General features: G+C 45.9%; 1 protein-coding gene across 1 annotated transcript; it reads right to left on the minus strand.

Moving 5' to 3' along the window:
- Window positions 1–3,246: 3,246 nt before the first annotated feature.
- On the minus strand, window positions 3,247–23,246 carry si:ch211-180f4.1 (uncharacterized protein LOC100144405 homolog). The gene is made up of 13 exons (XM_061735688.1): window positions 23,173–23,246; window positions 19,238–19,386; window positions 18,999–19,144; window positions 18,709–18,810; window positions 18,360–18,544; window positions 17,053–17,295; window positions 16,612–16,734; window positions 14,762–14,884; window positions 12,784–13,195; window positions 11,633–11,762; window positions 11,366–11,541; window positions 11,096–11,239; window positions 3,247–7,855 (listed from the first exon to the last, which is right to left on the minus strand). The coding sequence occupies exons 2-13, from the start codon at window positions 19,380–19,382 to the stop codon at window positions 7,322–7,324; spliced, it is 2,463 nt and encodes an 820-aa protein (XP_061591672.1). The 5' UTR covers window positions 19,383–19,386; window positions 23,173–23,246; the 3' UTR covers window positions 3,247–7,321.
- Between the last annotated feature and the right edge of the window lie 695 nt (window positions 23,247–23,941).

A 23,941-nucleotide genomic window follows, 5' to 3' on the forward strand; every position in this document is an offset into this window, starting at 1 on the left:
CTTCCTGGTGGCGGCGGGGCTGTGACGTCAGGCCGTCGACACAACCTTTGACACAAAAACGCTCGATTACGCGATGTAAACACGTTTTTATCCACATTTATCGAAACTGAAAATAACCGAGGATTTTGCAGTGAGGACCGCTAAACCTTAATGTTTTTATTTTTTCACAGCGCAAAGTCAAATGTTGTTTTGGACTCAAACAGACGCAGGGATAACACTTAATTCAAAACTAATAGAAGAAAACCATCTAAAAAGATCATAATCATATAACAACATTTATATATAACCTATATTTCATATATGTATATACTATATCATTAATTAATTAATTAATTCTACGGAATGTGTGTGTGTGTGTATACATATATATATATATATATCAAATCAATATCAATATTGCTGGAAGTGCCTAAGAGACAACTAAAAGAGATGGCGAGGCAGCTTTCTGCTTCTACGGCCCGAAAGACTGGAATAAACCTTAGACAGGCATCCTCAGTTGACATATTTAAAGCACAACTCAAGACCCACCTTTTTACTCTTGCTTTTAGTTGAATTTTAAAGGTTTGTTCTTACCTGTGTGTGACCCCATTTATGCTTACTGCCGTGCCTGTTTTACTCTTTTACTCTTTTTGCTCTTTGCTATTGCTTTTATTGTTGGTTTTATTCTGTTTGCTATATTGTTTTTCACTGTCTTAAAGCTGCTTTGTTTTTGTTTGCTTGCTTTGCTTATCTTCTTTTGACATGTAAAGCACTTTGAGTTGCATTCTATGACAGGAAAGGTGCTATATAAATAAAGTTTATTATTATTATTATTATTATTATTCATATCAAATCAAGCTCATTTGATAACCTCATAAATACTGTGGAAGGTAGGCCTACTTGGTTTTTTTGACACTACTTCTGTGTTATTGTAGGGGTGTCAAATAAGCGCGTTCATTGCGATTAATTAATTACAGGCATATTTAGCACGTTATGTTTTTTAATCGCTTAATCTATTTTTCAATCTCTAACTTTATTTTTTGCAAATTGTCTTTATTATGAAATATTTGTTTGTGCTTGGGTTGTTAGGGGCGGAAAACAACGGTCAGTCCCACTTTGAAGTGGACATTGATTGGCTGTCCCTGTGTGTGGGCGTGGTTAGCTACGCTGGTAGAATCCCATTGTAGCTGGACAGGTTGGGGGCGGAGAAGAGAGGTGAAAATGGAGGAGCATGTGAAAGTTGTCGCTCCATGAATGGGGGATTTACATTTCTAAAACCCCCCGACGGCACCATTGATAAAGGTAGAGCAATATAGGTTCTTTGTGGAAAGGACTTTGCTCACCACTGAAGCAGCTCAAGTTTAGCCACATAAACGCAAAGTGTCACGAGCGCAGCCACAGCTAACGTTGGCAGCAACGATGTTACCACAGCAACGATGTTACCACAGCAACGATGTTACCACAGCAACGATGTTACCACAGCAACGCTCTTCCCCAAACTAAACTCGAGGAGAGCACCTTGGGCATGTGCATGTCTGCGACCGAGAGGAGGGGGAATGTTCTTGCCAAGTGGATGAAAGTGGCTAGGACTGCATCTGTTCAAGTCTGTTAAAAAAATTAATAAATTACTTTATAAAGCGACTTTTATGTTGTTATATATGAATCTTTTGATCTGCCACAATAATGTAATGAATTTAAAGGAAAACACCTCAAGTTGTGGGTTTTTGTCAGCAATTTTTAGGTGAGATTATAAAAGAGAATAATTAGATTTATTAATTACAGATCTTAATTAATCTCCATTTTTGTAATCACTTGACATCACTAGTTATTGTATTGATTTTTGTTCAATAAATTATATAAAATAATACCGTGGTAGAATATATCATATGTTGTTGTCTCCCCCCAATTTTTTTTTACTCAATTTTAAGATGTGTAAGGACAATTTTACTTTGATATTATCTTCATACACAAACATTTAAAATGAAGAAAGGGTGCATTTTCTTTTTCAAAGAGCCGAGCTACTGTTGTTGCATGCAGCCTTTAAACCTATATTCACACACTTATCCAGCGTAAATAATTCAGTGTAAGCCTTCCACGTATGAGCGGGACACATTCTAGCTCCAGCAGCGGCCTGTCATCGCTGTCAGACTATGCCTGTGTCCATCCGTGCTTGAGGTTTTCTTCTGAACTTTTTACTATTGAAACTTTGAATTTTGAAACATGTTTCCATGCTGGTTTTGATGCCATTCTGCCTGAATGATTTTTACTGGCAATTCTGGTAGTTTTAAATATTTTTTTATGATGAGTATCCATGACAACAGACTGTTGTTTACATGTGGAAGCAGCAGATTAGCTTTGCAAAGAGCAGCTAGTGATCAGAAAAAAAGACCTCAGATGCAAATGAGTTGAAGAAGAGAGCTCAAAGGTGTGGAGGAAGACATAAATGCAGCTCATTTAGTTTGACATCTTTGAGAGGAAGCTGGATGAGCTTGTAGCTATAGAAGACAAGAAGGGTTTTTGTTTTTCAAGACGTGCCTGTGCAGCGTGTTCTGGACTGTTGCACTCGCTCTATTCTGGGATGGATCAGTTGTTGCTCCGTCACTTACAAACTGTCCATACCCCCCCGCGCTGGCTACCCTCCATTGGCTTCCTGTCCAGGTTAGGGTCCAGTTTAAGATCTTAAGATCCACTTTGTTCATCAGCGCTTTTAAACGTTTGTGACCCTGCCAGAGCTCTGAGATTAACCACTCAACTGCTCGTCTGCTCCCAGAGCTACACTCTGAAGCTGAAGTGATGGAGCTTTTCTGTTGCTGCTCCCAGACTGTGGACCATCATCAGACCCAGTTAATTTCAAACCTGTTTCAAACTTGACTTTTACTTTATAAATGTGTTGATCTTTTAATGGATTTCATTTTTTTCATCTGTTGTCCTTACAATTGTAGTAGATGTTGCTCGTTCTTTTTTATGCTTTTATTTAGTTTTATTAGATTTTCTTTGGTACTAATGGTACTAACCATAAATATATATGCAGACAGCTGGATCCAGACCCTAGTGTTCAGGAGAGGGCCTGCAGGTCTGGATCCGGACCCCAGTGATCAGTAAAGGACCTGATGTAGTTCTCACCTCAACATCTCACCATTGGCTTCAACCAGGAAGTTGTAGTATTGATGATTTGTTTGACCACGACAGACAACACAACCAGACTGTGGAGTGACAAAGTGTTTTTATTTAAGCTTACAATCCCTCACAGACTGACAGACACACACGCACACGCACTCACACACACACACACACACACACACACACACACACACACACACACACACACACACACACACACACACACACACACACACACACACATCTTTTCAGCTGGTGCTCAGTGTTGAATAAATAACAATATTAATATAAGCAATTTTTCAAATATAGAGTGAATCACTTGATAGAAAATACCCTGGACATGACAGCGGTGCTCGGTGGAGAGCTGGGATGTGTCTGGTTCCTGACACCAGGGGGCGCTACCAACGCTGCTGAAGGTCTGAGGGTTCCTGTCAAATCAAAGTGTGCTTTTAAAGCTCCAGTTTCTGCAGAGCCTCTTTCTGAGCGCCTCGTCTGACAAAGGTCCGACGGGTCCTTCGGGTTCCTGGAGTGTTGAGCGGTTGAGGGAACGTTCGTCTGAATGATTAAACCCGCAAACTGTGAATCCAACATGCTAAACGAAGGATGCCAGTGAACATGCAGTGCTTTTCCTTCAAGTCTGCCATATGATGTGATTAATTCACATTTCCCTGGCTCTCTTAGAGCATTCAGATTCCTGTGTGCTGTGGTGAGCGACATGTTACTCCCCCCTTTCCCCCTGCTCTGCGCTCACTCTGCTGTTACTGGCTACTGTCATGAGGGTAGATGCATGGGCGAGGCTAATCTGTGACTGGAGTTTCATTTGACTCCTAAGCCTATTCGCTTGTATTTACATTGGCTTGTCGACGCCCCTCAGACCTGGGGACTTTATGGTTGATGTCCAATCTAACTCCACACTTCACCGGGTGAAATCTGATCTAAGAATCTGAGCTCAGAGTGCAGACCAATCAAACCAACTGCTAGCCAATTACCAGCAGCCCCACTGGTTACATGACCCTGCCACCTGCTTCCAATGCAACTGTCTTTGTTTCCATAATTCCAGCACTTTACCCCAGTTTACAGCTGGAAATGTAAATTAAAACAAAGTACCACTGTTTCCACGAGAGGGTAAGCTGCCGATTGCTGGTCTGGAACATTCAGGTGTGTGTTAACACAATGCCAGGAAGACATCAGCAATGATCTTTGGGCGGCAATGGATGGTGCACATCAATGTGGGAGTTCCATTTTTAACGGTGAGAAAGAGTATTTACAAGTGGAAAACATTCCAAACATTTAGTTTTCAGGGGTGGACGTACCAATGTGCTCCATAGTCAGCTCATCAAAGCACCAACAAAATAGAACAAAACCCCAAAGAGCTTCATCGCGGAGCCTCCAGGCCTCGCTGAGCATGTTAGACGTGAAAGTCGAGGACAGCACCATCAGAAGAAAACTGGACCGGGACGAGTTGTCTGGAAGAGCATCCAGGAGGAAACCTCTCCTGTCGAAAGATCATGGAAGTAGGACTGAGGTCCACAAACCTGCATCTGAACAGACCAGCAGACCCCTGGAACCATGTCCCCTGGACACATGAGACCAACGTGGACCTGTTTGGTCTTCCTGTCCATAGCCGTGTTTGGAGGAAACCACCAGAACCAACTCACACCCACGGGAGACCACGGTGTTGGAGGGATGCTGGTCTGGACCGGCATCCCTCCAACAGATGTGATGTGTGTAGATGTGAATGTCCAAAAACCAAAACCCCTCCAGAACCATTTGATAGGTGATAAAAGGTGTAAACCAGTAATTCAGGTACCCCTGTAATTCTAAGAGTAGCTGCATCATGGGGGTACTTAGTATTACCCATATGTTTGGTCTTTTTGCCTTCATTTTTGTGAAAAAAAAAAAAAGATTCTGTCTTATCTTGCTGTTCATCTGAGATCACAAATGTTGAGATCCATTACGGTCTGTAGATATTTCTTTTTCAATAAAAACAGGTTTAAATGCAGGGTTGCTCACGTTTGTTCAGGACAAAAATGCAGCACAGAATAAGAAATGACTTCCGTTGAAAACAATTGATTCTGGAAGTATTTTGTCCTTTGAGGTTCAGTCATTCAGTTTGGTCCTGAAGAAGCCTCAAGGCTGAGCGTTAACAATTCAAGGTGGTGTTACGAGGCAACACATTTCTCTTTGGTGAAAACAGAACATTTACGTCATCATTTTGGAGCCAACAGTTTGCAAGGTTTTCACACAGACCTGATTGCAGAAAAAACAGTCTAAAACTTGAGTGCAAAGGTATGCAGCAGTAAACCCAGAGGATGGAGGGATGCGCACAAACAACAACGCTGCAGCAAAGGTGTTGGAACAGTGAAGATCACAGTGATGCGTTCATGCCGCTGAAGAGGATGATGTGTCGAGCGGTGCCATGTTCAGGAGGATTAAAGGTCTCCTATTCTCACTCATCATTTTATTTAGGGCTCCATTAAAGTTCCTTGTGGTCCAGAAAACAACAACAAAAGCGTCTTAAAGCACTGAGAAGTACTAAAAGCTTCAGTATCAGGTGTGAAGGTCAGTCAAGACTATTTCCCACTGGTTAAAAACCCATGATGAGGGCTAACCCTCAAATCAATGTCACGATTGAACATTTTACCCAATTATTTAATTAGTTTTTTTTTTACTTTTTATTGCCCTCACAGATCACTTACAAGGTTTTTGCTTTAAATATGCTCATCTAAAATGGATAAACCATTGAAATACCACATGACTACACATGCAATAACAAGTAATAACAGAATTAAAGAAAAAAATACAGGAAAAATAATTAAATTAAATTAAAGGGGAAAAAAAAGATATTTGAAATGGGCTAGACTACATTAGTTATACGTTATGACTGTCCATTTCAATTTGTTTTCAATCAATTGCCCGGATCTACCAGCTACCACGAGCGAAAATAATCAGTTAGGATCTACTAACTCCTGCTAACTCCTGCTAACACCCGCTACCTCCTGCTAACATTAGTGAACTCCTGCCAACATCCTACACCAAAACCACCAAAATCCAGTTGACTCCAGCTAATAGTAGCTAACACCTGCTAACATGTGCTAACACAAGGAAACACTAACAAATGTTGCCAAAAAAATGCCAACATCCACTAACACTAGTTATTACCCACTAATACCATCTAACACCAACTAATGCGTGTGAGTGCAATAAGAAAAAGCTTAAAATTCCTACAGTCGTCCCCTCATGGTGTCAAAACGTACTAGCCTTGGACATAAAAAGAAAGATTTAACGGCCTGTTTTGGCAGGTGTGTCTAAAATCTTTGAAAATACATAAATCCTTTCTTTTTTTAAAGCTATTTTTGGTTCAAAAGTCTCATGGGAAAGGGGTGAGCCGCGATAAGCTCGCAGACCGGAATAAGAGACCTTTAATCTCCTCTGAGGATGTTTACAGTGGCACATGCAGCTCCCAGTGCTGCGTGTTCATGCTGCGTTCTTGTCCATCATGTGGAATATGACAACAATCTGATGTTTACCAGTGCAGTTGCTTTCAGAGTGCCACACAAGTACAGGTGAGGCGATCTGAGAAGTCTCTTCAGGTGCTGCTGGAGGACAAGTCGTCCTGTTTGAGCTTGTTACGTCTGTCAATACAAACGTCAGAAACATACATAATAAACAAACTATTTTTTCCCCAAGTTTTAGGCCAGAATTCACAAATCCTCTTTCTTGTCATTGTTCACCCAGGATCTGATTTTATCCTCTTTCAAATCCCTGCATGATCCCCAGATCTCGAAACTTTCTTCACTATTTTGTATCTGAGAACATAAGGAAATAGGGATATAGGACACACAGGGTGATCTTGAATTTCTCATTCAAAAATGTCAATATCTCTGTCCTCACTGGAAGGATGTGAGGAATTGATGTGTGAGTGAAGGAAGTGAGGAATTTTGGGATCGAAGAGATTTCAGAGACTCTGACTCTGCTGGAAAAGGGGATCAATCAGGCTTCTGATAAAAACAAAGAAGGAAAAATGATGACCAAAATTCAGCAGGTTGATCAGCATCTGTGAGACAGGTTAGAACACTGACCTCCCCAGTCAGCAGTGACTGTGGTAATTTTCCCCTTCAGTTTGTCTGTCAGGCTCCTCACTGAGTCACATGACTTTGTTTTGGGTATCATTCTTCCGTCTTGCTGCTCTTCCTCCACTTCAACCACTTCCCCGGTCTGGTTACCACATGTACGTCTTAGAGGTGTTGATCTGACTACACCCTGCTGTGTCCTCCATCCTGCCTTCTCCCTCCCTAGCCTCCTCCTCCTCTTTATCATCTTTGTCCTTCTCTGCCTCACTTTCCCACAGCGTGATGAGCGGTGGGTACAGCTCGTTCAGGGGGATGGAGGTGGCGTGCTGCATGTACTTTTTTAGCGAGTGTCCGCAGGACTTGTGGTGTTGCACGCGGCGGCCCATGTATACCACCAGCAGCGCCATGATGGACAGCGCAAACATGGAGCCCATGACGGCGGCCAGCGCCACGCTGTTGCGCCGCGATGCCACTAGCTCCACTGAGAAACCCGCCTCTTTGGTGGTGATGTTCAGGCAAGTGGTGTGGGCAGCAGTGGAGGAGAAGGGTGGGGAGGGAAGAGAGGTGGGGGAGGAGCTAGGAGGGGAAATGGAGGAGGAGGTAGAGGAGAGGGTGAGGCAGATATGGTACTCTGTTGCAGGAATGAGGTGCGTCAGATTGTACTCCTGAACGTCAGCTGGAACCTGCAGAGAGGAGACAGATGCATCCGAGGTGATGAACACACCAACATAGACACTACACACCGACAAGATGGAAGGACGGGTGATGCACGGACAAAAAGGACGGACGGGTGAACGCACCGACAAGAAGAACGGACGGGTGGACACACCGACAGGGAGGACGGATGGACACACCGACAGGGAGGTAAGACGGGCGGACACACCGACAGGGAGGACAGACGGTCAGACACACCGACAAGAAAGACGGGCGGACGCACCGACGGGAAGGACGGGTGGACACACAAACGGGAAGGACGGGTGGACACACAGACAGGAAGGACGGGTAGACAAACTAACACAAGTCAGCACATAGAAAGTAGACCTGTAGAGGATTAGGAATGTAAAACTAGATAGATAGATAGATAGATAGATAGATAGATAGATAGATAGATAGATAGATAGATAGATAGATAGATAGATAGATAGATAGATAGATAGATAGATAGATAGATAGATAGATAGATAGATAGACAGACAGACAGACAGACAGACAGACAGACAGACAGACAGACAGACAGACAGACAGACAGACAGACAGACAGACAGACAGACAGACAGACAGCTGCGTAATAAAACATGAACCGCCACCTTATTGTGGTGGAGGGGTTTGTGTTACCCGAATGATCCGAGGAGCTATGTTGTCGGGGGCATTACGCCCCTGGTAGGGTATCCTGTGGCAAGCAGGTCCTAGGTCTCAGGCCAGACTAAGACCAGTTCATAAGCCAATCATGGATAAAAGACAATCAAGGGGCCATTACGTTGCCTGGATTGGCATCACAGGGGCCCTTCCCTGGAGGCAGGCCTGGGGTTTGGGCTCTAAGGGGAGCACCTGGTGGCCTTGACTTTGCCCATGGGACCCAGCCGGGCTCAGCCCAAAATGCGACGTGGGCCCACCATCCAGTTGGCTCACCACTCGCAAGAAGGGCAATGAGAGGCTGGTGCAATGTGGTTTGGGTGACAGTCGTAGCAGGGTGCCTCGACGACCCAATCCCTGGACCAGAACTATAGCAATAGGGACCAGGAATATCACTTGTGCGGGAGGTTGAGAGGTGCCAGCTAGAGATAGTCGGACTCACCGTCATGCATACTGTAGCTTGGGCTTTGGAACCCAGCTCCTTGAAAGGGGCTTGACTCCTCTACTACTCTTGAGTTGCCCAGGGTGAGCATCAGCAAGCTGGTGTGGGCCTATTTATAGCTCCCCAGCTCAGCCGTCATTGGTTTGAGTTCACCCTGGTGAACAAGAAGGTAGCTTCCTTGCGTCTTTGGGTTGGGGAAAGGTCTCTCATTGTTGTTTGTGCCTTCGGGCCGAACAGCAGTACAAACAACCCAGCCTTCTTGGAGTCCCTGAGAGGAGCTTGATAGTGCTCCACCTGGGGACTCCATTGTTTTACTGGGGGACTTCAACGCTCACGTGGGCAATGACAGTGATACATGGACGGGCGTGATTGGGAGGAACGGCTTCCCCAATCTGAACCCGAGTGGTGCTCTGTTATTAGACTTCTGTGCCATTCACAGTTTGTCCATAACGAAACCAGGTTCGCGCATAAGGGTGTCCGTCAGTGCACGTGGCACCGGGACACCTTAGGTTGGAGGTCAATGATCGACTTGGTTGTTGTTTCATCTGACCTTCGGCCGCATGTCTCGGACACTCGGGTGAATAGAGGGGCTGAGCTGTCAACTGATCACCACCTGGTGGTGAGTTGTATACGCTGGCGGAGGAGGAAGTTGGACCAACTGGGCAGACCCAAACGTATTGTGCAGGTCTGTTAAGACCGTCTGGCTGAGCCCTCTGTCAGGGACGCCTTCAACTCTCATCTCCAAGAGAACTTCTCACAGATTCCGAGGGAGGCTGGGAACCTTGAGCCAGTGGACCATGTTCTCTGCCTCCATTGTCAACGGGGCAGCTCGAAGTTGTGGACGCAAGGTCTCTGGTGCCTGTCATGGTGGTAACACCCGAACCCGGTGGTGGACACCGGAAGTAAGGGATGCTGTCAGGCTAAAGAAGGAGTCCTTGTAGGGTTGTCTTAGTTTACACGCCTCTGCAATATTGCATGGACGAAGGGGACAGTGTCGCTGGAGTGGCGAACCGGCAGTGTACTTGAAAGTCTATGCCAGGGTAGTGGAGAGGAAAATTTGGCTGATAGTTGAACTCCGGATTCAATGCAGTTTTCGTTGTGGTTGTGGAACATTGGGCCAGCTTTATACCCTATAAAGGGTGCTTAAGGGTTCATGTGAGTTTGCACAACCAGTCCACATGTACTTTGTGGATCTGGAGAAGGCATTCGACCGTGTCCCTCGTGGCATTCTGTGGGGGATGCTCTGTGAGTATGGGGCCCGGGGCCTTCAGGTAAGAGCAGTTAGGTCTCTGTATAGGTCTGTGTAGCTCTGTGTAGGTCTCTGAAGTCAGAGTGTCTGACACGCGGCAGAGACTATGTCTCTCGGCTGGCCTAGGAACACATCAGAGTCCCCCCGGAAGAGCTGGAGGAAATGTCTGGGGTGATGGAAGTCTGGGCGACTGCTGCCTCTGCAACTCTGTTCCAGATAAGTAGACAAAGATGGATGGATGGATGGATGGATGGATGGATGGATGGATGGATGGATGGATGGATGGATGGATGGATGGATGGATGGATGGATGGATGGATGGATGGATGGATGGATGGATGGATGGATGGATAGATGGATGGGTAGACATTAAGTCTCCCTGTCCTTCATCCATCCATTGCCATGCCCATTCACCCATCCATCCGTCGCCATGCGCAGCCATCCAACCATCCATCCTCTATCGCCACATCCATCCATCCATCCATCGCCATGCCCATCCGTCCATCCATCCATCGCCATGCCCATCCATCCATCTGTCGCATGCCCATTCATCCATTCTTCCCTTGTTCTTCCTCTCTGTCCCTTTCAAACAATATCTGAGGTTCAACAGTCAGTTACCTCCTCAAATATAATTTCCACTTCAACCTCCAAACATTAGATTTCCCAGAGAACCCTAATCACAGGACTTTCACATTCATCTATACCTTCAGGCCCCAGGTATCGTTTACCATTCCTAAGCCAGTAGACTTAGATTAGTTAGGTTACACTTGTGATATGGTACTGGCACAATGATCAAATTCAGTTGAAAACAGGAAGTCACAAGGATTGTAGCGCGTGTTTCCTCCCTGATAGGACCTCTGTGTTGGTGGACGTGCTCACCTTGGCAGTGTAGCTTATCTGAGGGTTGTCAATGTGGACGGTGGCACTGGTCCACCAAGGGAGGGGGAGGGGAACATCATGCTGGTACTGTCCTTTACTGGGATACAACTTCCACTCCAACACCAATGACTGAGCGTGCACCACCTGCACAGGAAACAGGAAGCAGTAGCAGTGAATCGTACAACGAATAATTATATCATTAAGTGTGTTTGTAGGGAGCATTTTACGCAAAATGAAAATCTAGAGGTTCAAAAAAGTCACAGCAGATACCTTAGCGAGGACCACCAGAGAGGCTTCAGAGCTGGACCAGTTCCCCATCCAGAGCTGCTCTCTGCTAGGCTCATCTTCCCACCAACTCCCCCTTCCAGAACCCCGAGAGTCCACAAACACAGACACACTCTTGGTGTCTGCTCCCTCCAAATTCCACGCCACACAAGTGTACATACCTGGGAGGAGCAAACAGACGTATCTAATTTAGTGAAAAGGTAAAAGCCCAGTTTTAAAGAGGTTTCATGTGAAGCAGCAGATCACACTGACCCGCATCTGATGGTTCAGCATGTTCAATCACCAACACGCCAGGTTCCAACATGCGATGCTTCTTCTTCCTGGTGCTCAGGCCACGCCCCTCCTGTGATATGATAGGTGCGGCCTCTGCCTCAGAGCTCACCTGAGCAGGAAGTACAGGAACAACTTAGTCTCTAGTGTGTTTTAAGATGTGCATTTCTTGATGTCTATTTTCAGGCAGCCTCCCCTGACAAACCTAATTCATGGTGGAAAATGAAATATTAAGGTTTTAATGGCAGGTAATGCAGATTGACCTTATAAACATAGAGACTGGCACCAAAGTTCATTTTGGCTCCTGGTTTAGTTTTAAAAGGGAATAAACATCAACTTTGTGACCATTTAAGCTCCTATAAGTGTTTTTAGACAGCAACCATAACATTTTGTGAAAACGATGATATGATTACTCAAAGTTAAAAGTTTTTTGTTTTAGCTTATAGTCAATGAGTTGTTTCAGACTGGATTTTGGGAGTAAATACAAGAAGAATACATTTTTTTTTAATTTTTTCAATTCAATTTCATGAATATATCATCTATTAAAATACAAGTTGTCTGTAGGGTCTTTCGCAGGAAATGACCCCCGATAAATTATTACATTAACAACAGCTGGTAAAAACTCCCCTTTAAGAGGGAAGAAACCTGGATCAGCACCAGCATGGGGCCGGTACACTACCACGAACAAAACGGGCTTCCCTGGTTTCCAGCTCGGGAGTTTTAGACTAAGCCTGAGGCTTTCCAATTTCTTATCGCCGCTACTCCTCGGCCATGCTTCAGGGCATATATGATCATTAAAGTAACCGAATGAAGGAACTAAGGACCATCATAGTTCGTAGGAACTATTTAGGGTCTTCTTCAGTTCCTACACACGGTTGGGTAGAACAAGACTGCAGCAGCAGAACTCAGTGTTACCAAAAAGACGTATAAAGAGAACTTCTGTAAGCCAATTTAACTAAATATAGTAACGCAGCTTAATGGAGCCATAGTGATGCTGATGGGTGAATAACGATTTTGATGGTAGGATCGTGACATGGTTCTGTCTATTTTTTTATTTTTTTCTCTCTCTTATCATACGCATTTTACAGATGTTGTGGAACTTTGCAGGTGCTGTGTTTGATGTTGAGAACCACCTTGTCTCCAGTTGGCGTCACCCAGTAAAACTGGGGGGTAGGGTCAGCATCTGCCCAGCACTCCAGTGTGATTGGCTGCCCTGCAGTGATGTTCATGGTTGGTGGGAAAGCGTGAGGAGAGATGTGAGGCAGGCAGCTGTTGGCTCCGCCCCCACCCCATCCGGCCACCACCTCCTGTAGTTTCCGGTCAATCAGGTGCGAGGGGGAGGAGCATAGGGTGATGGAGGACTCCTGCAGCTTGAGGTGTGACTGGTTGCCGAGGTGAGGCGCCCAGGAGGAGAGACAGTCACAGCGCAGGGGGTTGGAGTGCAGGGACAACTCCTCCAGAGACGGGAGGGAGGACAAGATGTCATCGGAGAGGAGACTGAGCTGGTTATTATAGAGGAGGAGGGTCCGGAGAGAGGACAGGTCACTATGGAGAGAGGGGGAAAGGGAGAGACGAGGGAGGGACAAATGAAAGCATGAAAAATAATCAGAATCCTTTCTCAGAGTGGGCTCAACATGAACCAACAGAATAAAACACGATAAAAATGATCTGATCATCGTGGGTCAGACAGATACAATCAAAGATGTAAGACAATCTACAACGTTTTTCACAGTTCCATCATTTATTTATGGGTGGATGAATGGATGGATGGATGGACGGATGGACGGGTGGACGGATGGACGGATGGACGGATGGACGGACGGATGGATGGATGGATGGATGGATGGATGGATGGATGGATGGATGGATGGATGGATGATGCATGGATGGATGGATGATGGATGGATGGATGGATGAAGCATGGATGGATGGATGATGGATGGATGGATGATGGATGGATGGATGGATGATGGATGGATGGATGGATGGATGATGCATGGATGGATGGATGGATGGATGGATGGATGGATGGATGGCTTTTCTGCTGTTGTTGGACTTACAGTGGGGCAAAAAAGTATTTAGTCAGCCACCAATTGTGCAAGTTCTCCCACTTAAAAAGATGAGAATGGCCTGTAATTTTCATCATAGGTAACTTCAACTATAAGAGACAGAATGGGGGGAAAGAATCCAGGAAATCACATTGTAGGATTTCTATTGAATTAATTGGTAAATGACTCGCTAAAATAAGTATCCGGTCACCTACAAACAAGCAAGATTTCAGGCTCTAACACAACTTTCACAGAGGAAGTAGTGTCTATCATGTTCAACCACAAAGCCTGGCCACACGGTTTGAGGCAAAGAAACCAACCAAATGACTCATTGCAGGGTTTATTCATTTGCAGCTGGGTGTATAAATGATGTCACCCACGTCTGGCAACACACCGACAGTCAACTACTGATGCATCGCTGCATCCTTCATCTCCTAGGAGACCGAGAGAGGATGAGAGCGAGGACCACCAGCGGAGCATAACTACCCAGCTGTTTACTCAAACTGAGAGGAACACTGGTCTCCCACGGACCAAACTCCCACTTCCATCACTCACTAAGCAATCCCCGTAGGAGGCTGTTTTTGTGTCTGTGCAGAGAAAACGGAGTACTTTTAACTAGTTTTGTCTTTTTCGTGTTGTCCAGCTCGCAGCGATTGCTGGTTGTAAAGGCCTGTGCTAAGACTCTTCCTTTTCAGCGCCACCCCTGGTAACAGGGATCCATGCTGAATTCCTCAAGGCTCTGGATGTTGTAGGACTGTCTCGGAAAACACGCCTCTGCATAAACATCGGAGGTAGTCCCTCTGGATTAGCAGCCCAATGGTTGCGGTTCCCCTTTTTTTAAAAGGTTGAACAGACCGATCACACCTCTCTGGTACGGACTATGTAGGGGTTAGGGTTAGGCAAGACTGGCTGGAGAAGAGTCCCATTGATCGTCAGTTCTCAGATTCACAAGGAACCATGTAGGTCATGGGTCATGGAACCCTGGACCGGCTCTATACCTTCACGTTATTCTCATGAGCAAGATGTTCACAAGTGAAATGGCAGAAACCACTGAAATAGTCACCTGAAGGCATGTGGGTCGATGTAGGACAGTTGAGGGTTGTTGCAGATCTCCAGTTTGGCAATTTCTGGAAGGTTCTGGAAAGCTTCTTGCTCCACCATCAGCAGATCTTCCATGTTGTTCAAACTGAAGCAAGAAACAGCAATATAATGACATAAATAATATGAAAGAAGCAACAGAAACACTGGGTTTGCTGTCGTGAATGCAATTCTGAGATTTAAAGCAACTATACGTAGCACTGCCACTTCTGACCACATGGGGGCAATACCATAAATCTGCTGAACCTGATTTAGTTCTGTTTTGTTTGGATTGAGGGAATGCAATAAAAATAAATACATGGTCCAGGATCTTGTTTTTCTGTGGAGCTGAAAGGTACAGATGTCTGAGTCCTGGCCCTGTGGAACTGAAACTCAACAGCCATTGGCTCATCTGTGCCGATTCTTACCGATTGCAGCCAACATTATACTCTGAAAATGTTACTGGGAAAAATATTTTGTGAGAAATACAGTAATTTCTATACAATCATGTTTCTTGTTGCAAACCTGCAGGTCCTCTACCGACCTCCAGAGTCTGGATCCAACAGTTTAAATGTAAATTTTCACAGCAGAAATAAACATATTTAGAGTCTTGTACAAAGAAACAGTTTTTGTCTCCATGGTGTACGGGGGGATGTTTTATGGACCTCATTAGGTAACAAATCTACGTCTAATAAACTGTCACTTTAACCCTCAACACGTTTGGTGACCTCTGAGGAGTGAATACCTAACAGAGTAGTGTGGTGGATATACACACACAGAACAATTGTTAATTCTCAGAGTTATAATTCACGGCGACCTCGCCCATGTTACAATGCCTTGTTGTTCCTTTTACAAGGGATATTCTTTCCTTTAATTATACGTGCTACCTTAAGAGTAGAGACACACCTCAGAGGTGCTGACGTCTTTACCTGCGCGACAGTTTTCTGATTGTGGTTTTTGGTTACTCACTGTGTGAATTGAATTAAATGGAGTGCTCTCCAAAGAGGAATTAATCTCCGTCGTTTCTCTGCCTACATCAACCGCACTCCTACAGTAGAATCATTCTCATTTTAAATGTAATGTTCTGAGTTGGTCTGGAAGCTTCCAGAGGTGAAGCGTAGCTAATCAGCCAGAAACAGCTACCTAGCGGAGCTGCCAGTGCTGCCGATACTCCGCCCCTGACCATTATAGGACCCTTCCAGCTAGCCAATGGGTAGCCAGCTGAGCGGCGGGTTCTGCAGATTTTGATCGCAGCCTCATCCAAAACATGGATTGATTGCATCCCTTCAAATGTGCGGTAATGCTAATTAGCATCACAGGTTAGCATGGGGTAAGCCGAGCTAAAATAGTAAACTTGTGGTGAGTGGGTTTAAAGTAGTTCATCGACTTGTTTGTTTTACAAGTTTGCCCATTTATGGTTCACCAGTGTTGGGCGGAGGTGGGTCCTGCAGAGATGGCATCATTCAGTCTCTGAGAAAGTCCGGCTTCAGAAGCACTTTAGAAACCTCTAAATGATGTCACAGAGTTTGTCCAGTTCTTCTAATACAGTCTATGGGTCTGACCCAGAGAAGATGTCTGTAAGTGTTTAACGACCCAAAAACAATCAATTAAACAGTCCGAAATGATTTCAGGAAGAAGATATTGTTTTATTGCCAGTGTTGAAATTTGATCAAGATCAATTTTCCTCTCACTCCCGTCATGTCAGATTAAAAACGTTCATTCTTAGCCCTTCGTTTATCAACGAAAGATTCACCAACAGTCCAGATTCCGTCTCAGAGAGCAGCAGACATGAAGGTGACTTTACATCTGACCTTTCTGTGGTGTTTTCAGACTGACCTGAGCTCCTCCAAATGCTGAAGGTTCTGGAAATCTCCCTTTTGGATTCGGCTGATCGGGTTCTTGTTCAGGTCCAGGAACTTCAGGTTCGGGAGCACGCTCATAGCATCCCGAGGGACTGACCTGGCAGGAGGACAGACGTTCACCCACAGCAGCAGTTAGTTAGAGAAAGTAGCGGACAGGTTTAAGATCTGGTCCACCAGTGAGAGCTCCACAGGTGTGAACCCAACCCAGACAACCCGCCCCATGCGGTCTCTGGAGCTCAGCTCCTGACACCCGGGAGAACCTCGCAAAACCAAAATCTGGAATCTGAGATTAAAAACATCCCACCATTTGGAAGATCAGAGTTGAATCTATCCATCACATTTCAGCTCTCCAGGAGCTACATTGTGGAGCTGAGGAGCTGAGTGTGACAGGTGTGGAGAAAAACCAATGACACACCTGAGCTGGTTGTCATAGAAGGAGAGACTCTCAAGGTAGTCGAGGCCCGTGAAGGCAGCAGGAGGGACAGAGGCCAGTCCCATTCCAGCCAGGACCAGGCTGTGGAGGCGGGACAGAGGCAGGAAGTTCTTCTCCTCCAGGCCCAGGATGGGGTTCTCGCCGATCATCAGGATCTCCAAGGATGGCAGGGAATCGAACCAGTGACTGTCAATCGCCACCAGACGGTTGGAGTTTAAATGGAGTCTGGAAGATCAAGTAGAGGACCGGAAACTGATTCAGAGTTGAGCGATGGGAGAGATTAAAGATCTCACGGTAGTGCTTTTCATACACATTCATTCTTTAAACAGCGCGAGACCATTTTACATGTGAATAAATCCATTTCATTTTGTCTGTAGGAATGTTGGATCACTTATGAAGCATCAACTGGCTCTCAGAAACCACCCAAAGTAACTCTGGATTCCCGTCCTGGTTTAAAACCAAACTTCAAACGTTTCTGTTTAGTAAAGCCTCTAGTTAGTGTTAACTCTGGTGTGTTAAGGCCAGTAATCATAGCTGCAGCTGCAGGGCAAGACTAAAACAGTTACAGGGGACACCAACATGATCCACTGAGTGGTACCCATCACCCCCCCTTTCTCCTCTTCTTCTATTTCCTTTCCTCAGATTAACCCTCGGTTAGCAATTAGAAGTATCTAATCACCATAATTGTTCTCCATTGTTGTTGTAGTTTGTTGTGATGGTCTGGCCCCTCCTTTTTTATTCTTCTGTTCATGTTTGCAGGCCAGAGCTTCAGCTTTATCTGCAGTCGCTGCCCCCTGAGATACGGACCCTACTGACCCGCCTTTGTTCAGATCCAAACTAAACACCTGTTCAGGATGACATTCGACTCATAACAGCACTTTTTATCTTTATTTTACTGGAGTATTTTTAGTTTTTCAAATCTATGTTTTTATTTGATTTGAATGGTGAAACTTGGTCAACCCTGCCTGTTTGTGCTATATAATTGAAGATTGATTGATTGATGGACTGATTGATTCAACTGTAATGTTCCTTGATATAACTTTAGTTGTGAATCGGCAAGAGATAAAGAGGAGGTTAAGTGGATTTTTTAGATGGACTTGTAAATCCTCCATCTCTGGCTCTAATAATTTGGAGGGTCTAATAATTCAGTCATTGAGTGGGCTTATATGAGTTTCTAGATGCCGAAACAATATCAGTGAAAATCTGGAGGTACACAGGTTATATTCATCTTTTAAAGAGTGTTCTGAAGGTGTGACCGTGCAGGTCCAAGCTGTAGACCTTAACATTACCGCAGCAGGTTGGTGAGACCGGCAAAGGCTTTGGGTCCGATGGAGGAGATGCGGTTGTGGTTGATGTAGAGCTCTTCCAGACTTGAGAGGTTCTTCAGAGAATAGTCTTCCAACTCTTCAATGTGATTCTCCTCCAGGTACAGAGTCACCAGGCGGCTCAAAGACGAGAGACCCATGGAGCAAACCTGGAGAGAATCAGAAACCTTTTTACCCCCGAGCCAACGCTGTGACGTTGAAACTATAATCCAGAAAGTCATAGCTGTCCACTGACTGTTTAAAAGAGCGTGTAGCTGGCAAAGGACAACGTATCAAGGAACACAGTTGTGTGGAAGGACAGCGGCTGTCTTACCTGGGTAAAGTGGTTCTGCGACAGGTCCAACTCCGTCAGGTTGGTCAGACTCTCAAGCTCAGAAGTGATAGAGGAGATGTTGTTGCTCTGCAACAGCAGCACCTGAAACATGAGACCATAAACAGCTGTGTGTTACCCGCGTGACATCATTAGCCTCGTTCACACGGCCCTTTACAATGCAACAGTTTGGTCCACCTCAGTTACACCTCTGTTGCACCTTGTTTCACCTCCGATACTACCTCCCGGGTACTATGTGAGAAGGTCCAACAGAGACACCAGCGATGTCTCACCTGTGTGTCAGCAGAAATGTTGGCTGGAACTCTCGGTACATGGAGCTCATTACAGTCGACCGTCCTGGCCTGGTGATACACGGACTGAGGGGTGTACCAGGGCCTCGTCTCACACACACACTGTAGAGGGCACAGCAGTCCAACCCCTGTAACACACACACACATGCACACACACACACAGACAGATCAGAGATCATGTTTACACCTCTACCCAAATAAAAGAGTTTGCTGCAGTTTACCCTGACTGCCTGGAATGGCCCCGCCCACTTCAGAGCACACTGATGATGTCAGCAGGGACAGGAGAAGCCCCGGGAGAACTGCAGGTCCCATGATGCACTGAAGGCATGAAGACTGACGATTTCCTCTAGAAGACTTCCTGGACATGGATCTGTGAATATGAAGCTTATGTTAATTTAACTTTCTGTCTTTTATTGTCCTGTTTTGTTGTTGTCGCTCTCTGTTTTACTTTGTTAGTTTGTACACGACAACAATGCGACAACAATGCGACATCAACACGACAATTGTGACAACATCGGTGGAGGACTGCTGGCTGAGGACAGGAGGTTTCTCAAGAGAGCTACAAACGCAGCGGAGAAGCTTGTAGGACGTCTTCTGCTCTCGCTGGGTCTGTCATCAGATCCTGCCTCAGCAGAACCCCCTCCATCACCTGCATCACCCACCCCCCCAGAGCACCAGCTGCTTGACCCGTTACAGGTCAACACCAGCACCACCACCACGTCCGTGCCGTATCAATAATGTTATTGGTTACAGATCACTCAGAAGCAGCTTTTTGCTGCGCAGTCACGCTACTGCTCATGTTTCTGTACTCATGACTGTCAGATTTTTTTCATGTGTTTTCATATTGATACTTTTTCATATTTAGGGTTTATTTTGCACTTTTCGCATTTTAATGTTTCTGAGCTACCGACAGGCAGGTTTACATGTTCAACAACAAGGTTCACAGAGCATTACATATTAAAACCTCAATAAAAAACAGACAGACACAAGCACACCACAATTCACCCAAGTTACACACACAGACACATACGTAGACACACGGTGTAGACATGGCTAAGCACTGAGGATCCAGGTGAGGAAATGGTAGCAGAGAGCCATCCACGCCAGGAGGTCTCATAACCCGCAGCTACAAGGGGAGGGGGGGGCCATCCCGGCCCGGACGGATAGAGGAGTCCACACCGCAGCGGTGAAGCCGTGGTGCAGAGCTCCACAACCATCCAGGCCAGAACCACCCCCAGGACGACCCCCTGCAGGCCAGAGTCACTCCCAGCATGGAGGCTCTAAGACTAGAAGAAGGAGAGCACCTGTTTACAATTTTTATTATTATTTTGGCCTAATTTCATTGTACTAAGTATAATGCACAATAGCAATAAAGTTTATTCCTTTATTTCGTTTTTTGTCATTTATTGGACACTATGATCAGTGTAAACGTCAACATGAATAATGCAAGTACAAGTACACACACACACACACACACACACACACACACACAGTGCCTGTGGCGCCATGGCAACCAGCCAGGAAGTGACATGCAGGACAGGGGGAGGGAGTAACTTCTGAACTGCTCTGTGATTGGCTCGGCGGTTTCTTCCTGTGTCGTAAACAAATGACGATCAGAGGTCTGGTTGTCCAATTATCGTAGGCACCTGTGAGGAACCAGAGCGGCCTCCCCACGTACAAGGGGACAAGGCAAAACTGGACCTGGGTGATGAGGTGTAAAAAAAACCTCGCAGAGCGTAGAATGCCAAAAAAATAAGGCTTTTTATTTTATGTAAAAAAGAAACACATACATACAGGCGGAGGGCAAAATCACTATTCTAAAAAAAATGGCACATGGGGCATAGCCTGTCAGCCAGCTACCTCCATTCAGCAGACCCCTCTTCTGGTATGCAGCTGCTGTTTATAAAACCAGGCAGGGTGGAGAGGTTGATTGGACACAGGTGTGCCACAATCAGCAGAACCAGGCACACCTGTGTACTGCTCCCCCGCAGACCACGCCCAATCCTCCACTCTGCCGCACACATTAAAAAAAGTCTGGTGATGGTGAGAAGGGGAGGGGTTGCTCACTTTCTCACAGCACCCCATAAGGGTCCTGGAGCTGAGGGCCCAGCCGGTGTCCTGAGGACACCACCTCCACCATCCCTGTCGTGTCAGGTTGAGTTGTCTCAGAACGTGCTGCATGGACGGAGACACTAATCAGACGATGCAGAAGACACAGGTGATCAGACGATGCAGAAGACACGGGTGAGCAAGCGGATGCAGCTCACGGACGCTTCACTCCCACAGTCTGCTCTGTCCTGACGGCACAGCATTCAGGACACGTCCACTTCTAGTCCAGATTCATCTGGAGTCAGCTGGCAAACCGAACGCAGCTCAGTGTCTCTGTGGACATGATTCAAACATCTGCACCTCCTGCTTACAGCAGAGCGAGGGACTCCTCACTCTGCTCCTCATGCTGCTCAGCAGACGGAATATTGATGAGTCTTTTCATTATTCAAGAAGCTGACGTTCCTGTGGACAGTCTGTGATTGCAAGAAAGCACGATTTGCTACCCAATGAATTCAAACACACGTATTTATGGCTCTTTGAGGACCGTCAGGTGGCTCAGCTCTGAAGCCTCACAAAAGACACAGTCTCTTCCAAATATGAAGATGAAACAGAGTCAACACATCCGACTAACGTCTAATGCTGGCACAGCAACAACACACGCAAAGTTCCCAAAATAAGACTCTACATGTTTCAAAATAAGAGCCCAAGTTTGACTCTTAAAAATAAAAGCACAGTTGTTGTAAAGAGCAGATCTGCAGACTCTAGTGGTCGGTAGAGGAACTTCAATTTTGCACCTCCAGTGTCGGCCGGCGGCTGGTTGCTAGCAGTTTAGCGGGCCTGATGTAACCCTTCACAACATGGGCATGCCTCCAGTTATGATGATACGATATAGAAGAAGTGTATGATGATGATTCATTTGTTTAACTCAAGTGCTGGCTGCTTTAAACGTTCATCTTCAAAGCTTGGTTCATCCTAAACAGGGTCACAAAGGCTCTGGTGGTATTTCAACCTGCAGCCTCTTATAATTAAGGGGACAGCATTAACTGACAAGCAGCTGTACTGCTGTTGAGAATTTTCTATAAAAGTCCACCCTGCCAGTATGGAGCGGCTCTCATCACTTCCATCCAGCTTTGCTTGAGTTGGCGCCAGAGAAAGTTTCCATTTGAGCCGTTGGTGGTTTTCAGGCCTGGGGATGAAGAAGTCATCAGTTCTGCATCCTCAGGCTTTCCTGTGACATGTGAGCATCTCAACCAGGTAAATCGTGACAAACGTGATGCCCCAGAAGCTCAGGAATGAAGTTACCATGGAAACCCTCTGAGGTGAATGCACTCTCTGACCTACTTTCAGTTACAAGAGTTTATTATACAACATCAGCACTTCTTCATCACTGTCAAGCAGGCAGAGATGTGCACACACCAACAACCAGCACGCAGTCAAAAACCGCCCTGAGGTGGACAACACAACGCCACAACCAAGCCTGGTCAGGGATGAAGGGAACGGAGAGGTGACCCAAAGTTCAGCAGCAGGAAACACCCAAATCTGACTCTTAAACTGAAAAAACAGCTGCACTTATGGTCCAGAAAGATGCTTATAACCACGGTAACCACAAATATGAACACAACAGAGAAGTTCAAAGTTGCTACAACCTGCCATCAGAGACGCACCACCTTCCACAAAAACTATATATATATATATATATATATATATATATATATATACATATATATATATGTATATATATGTATATGTGTGTGTGTGTATGTATGAAATTTCACCCCCTATAAAAAAGGAGCAAGAGGTCTGTCGGCAGAGGAACCACAGGTCTGGATCCAGACCCTAGTGGTCAGTAGAGGTGCTGCAGGTTTCGGCACTTCGGTGTAGGATCAAAAAGAAAAATGAGTTTTCATCTTTTATCAAACCCCTCTCATCATGTATGAAGTCACTGCGTGACCTTCTTCATGCTCCACGCACGCATACATGCTGAACTTCCCGCGCCGCAAACACACCCTGATACCAGCTGGCTGTGACGTGTGGGGACCCCCACCAGGCTCCCATGCAACCCCTGCACCCCCTCTCCCACCTCCCCCCTCCCCCCTCCGGCTCTCACCTGCAGCCCCGGTCCTCCGGTCCTGCTTCAGTTTGAGGGTCTGCTGATCCGGATCAGCGCAGAGCGGGTCCTACTGCCAGCGCTTTTATCTGGAGCATCCCTCCTCCTCCCTCTGTTGTCCTCTGTCAGGTCCGCAGCAGCTGACTCCAGATCAGCCAATCAGGTTTGTAGGTTACAGGATGACGCGGCCGGCAGGGCTGGATGCTGCACAGAGAGGGAGGGGGAGGGGGCTCTGATGCTATGACGTAATGCTCCACATTATCCCCATGAACACGAGTCTCCTCATCCTCTGTGTGTGTGTGTGTGTGTGTGTGAGTGTGTGTGTGTGTGTGTGTGTGTGTGTGTGTGTGTGTGTGTGTGTGTGTGTGTGTGTGTGTGTATGTGTGTGTGTGTGTGTGTGTGTGTGTGTGTGTGTGTGTGTGTGTGTGTGTGTGAGGGAGGACTGACTGAGAGTTGATAACACACTTAAATTATTCAGTAACCATCCATCCATCATCCATCCATCCATCCATCATCCATCCATCCATCCATCATCCATCCATCCATCCATCCATCATCCATCCATCCATCCATCCATCCATCCATCCATCCATCCATCCATCATCCATCATCCATCCATCATCCATCCATCCATCATCCATCCATCATCCATCCATCCATCATCCATCCATCATCCATCCATCCATCCATCCATCCATCCATCATCCATCCATCCATCCATCATCCATCCATCATCCATCCATCCATCCATCCATCCATCATCCATCCA

Source organism: Cololabis saira, chromosome 12, assembly GCF_033807715.1.
Source record: "Cololabis saira isolate AMF1-May2022 chromosome 12, fColSai1.1, whole genome shotgun sequence".
Classification (NCBI taxonomy): Eukaryota; Metazoa; Chordata; class Actinopteri; order Beloniformes; family Belonidae; genus Cololabis; species Cololabis saira.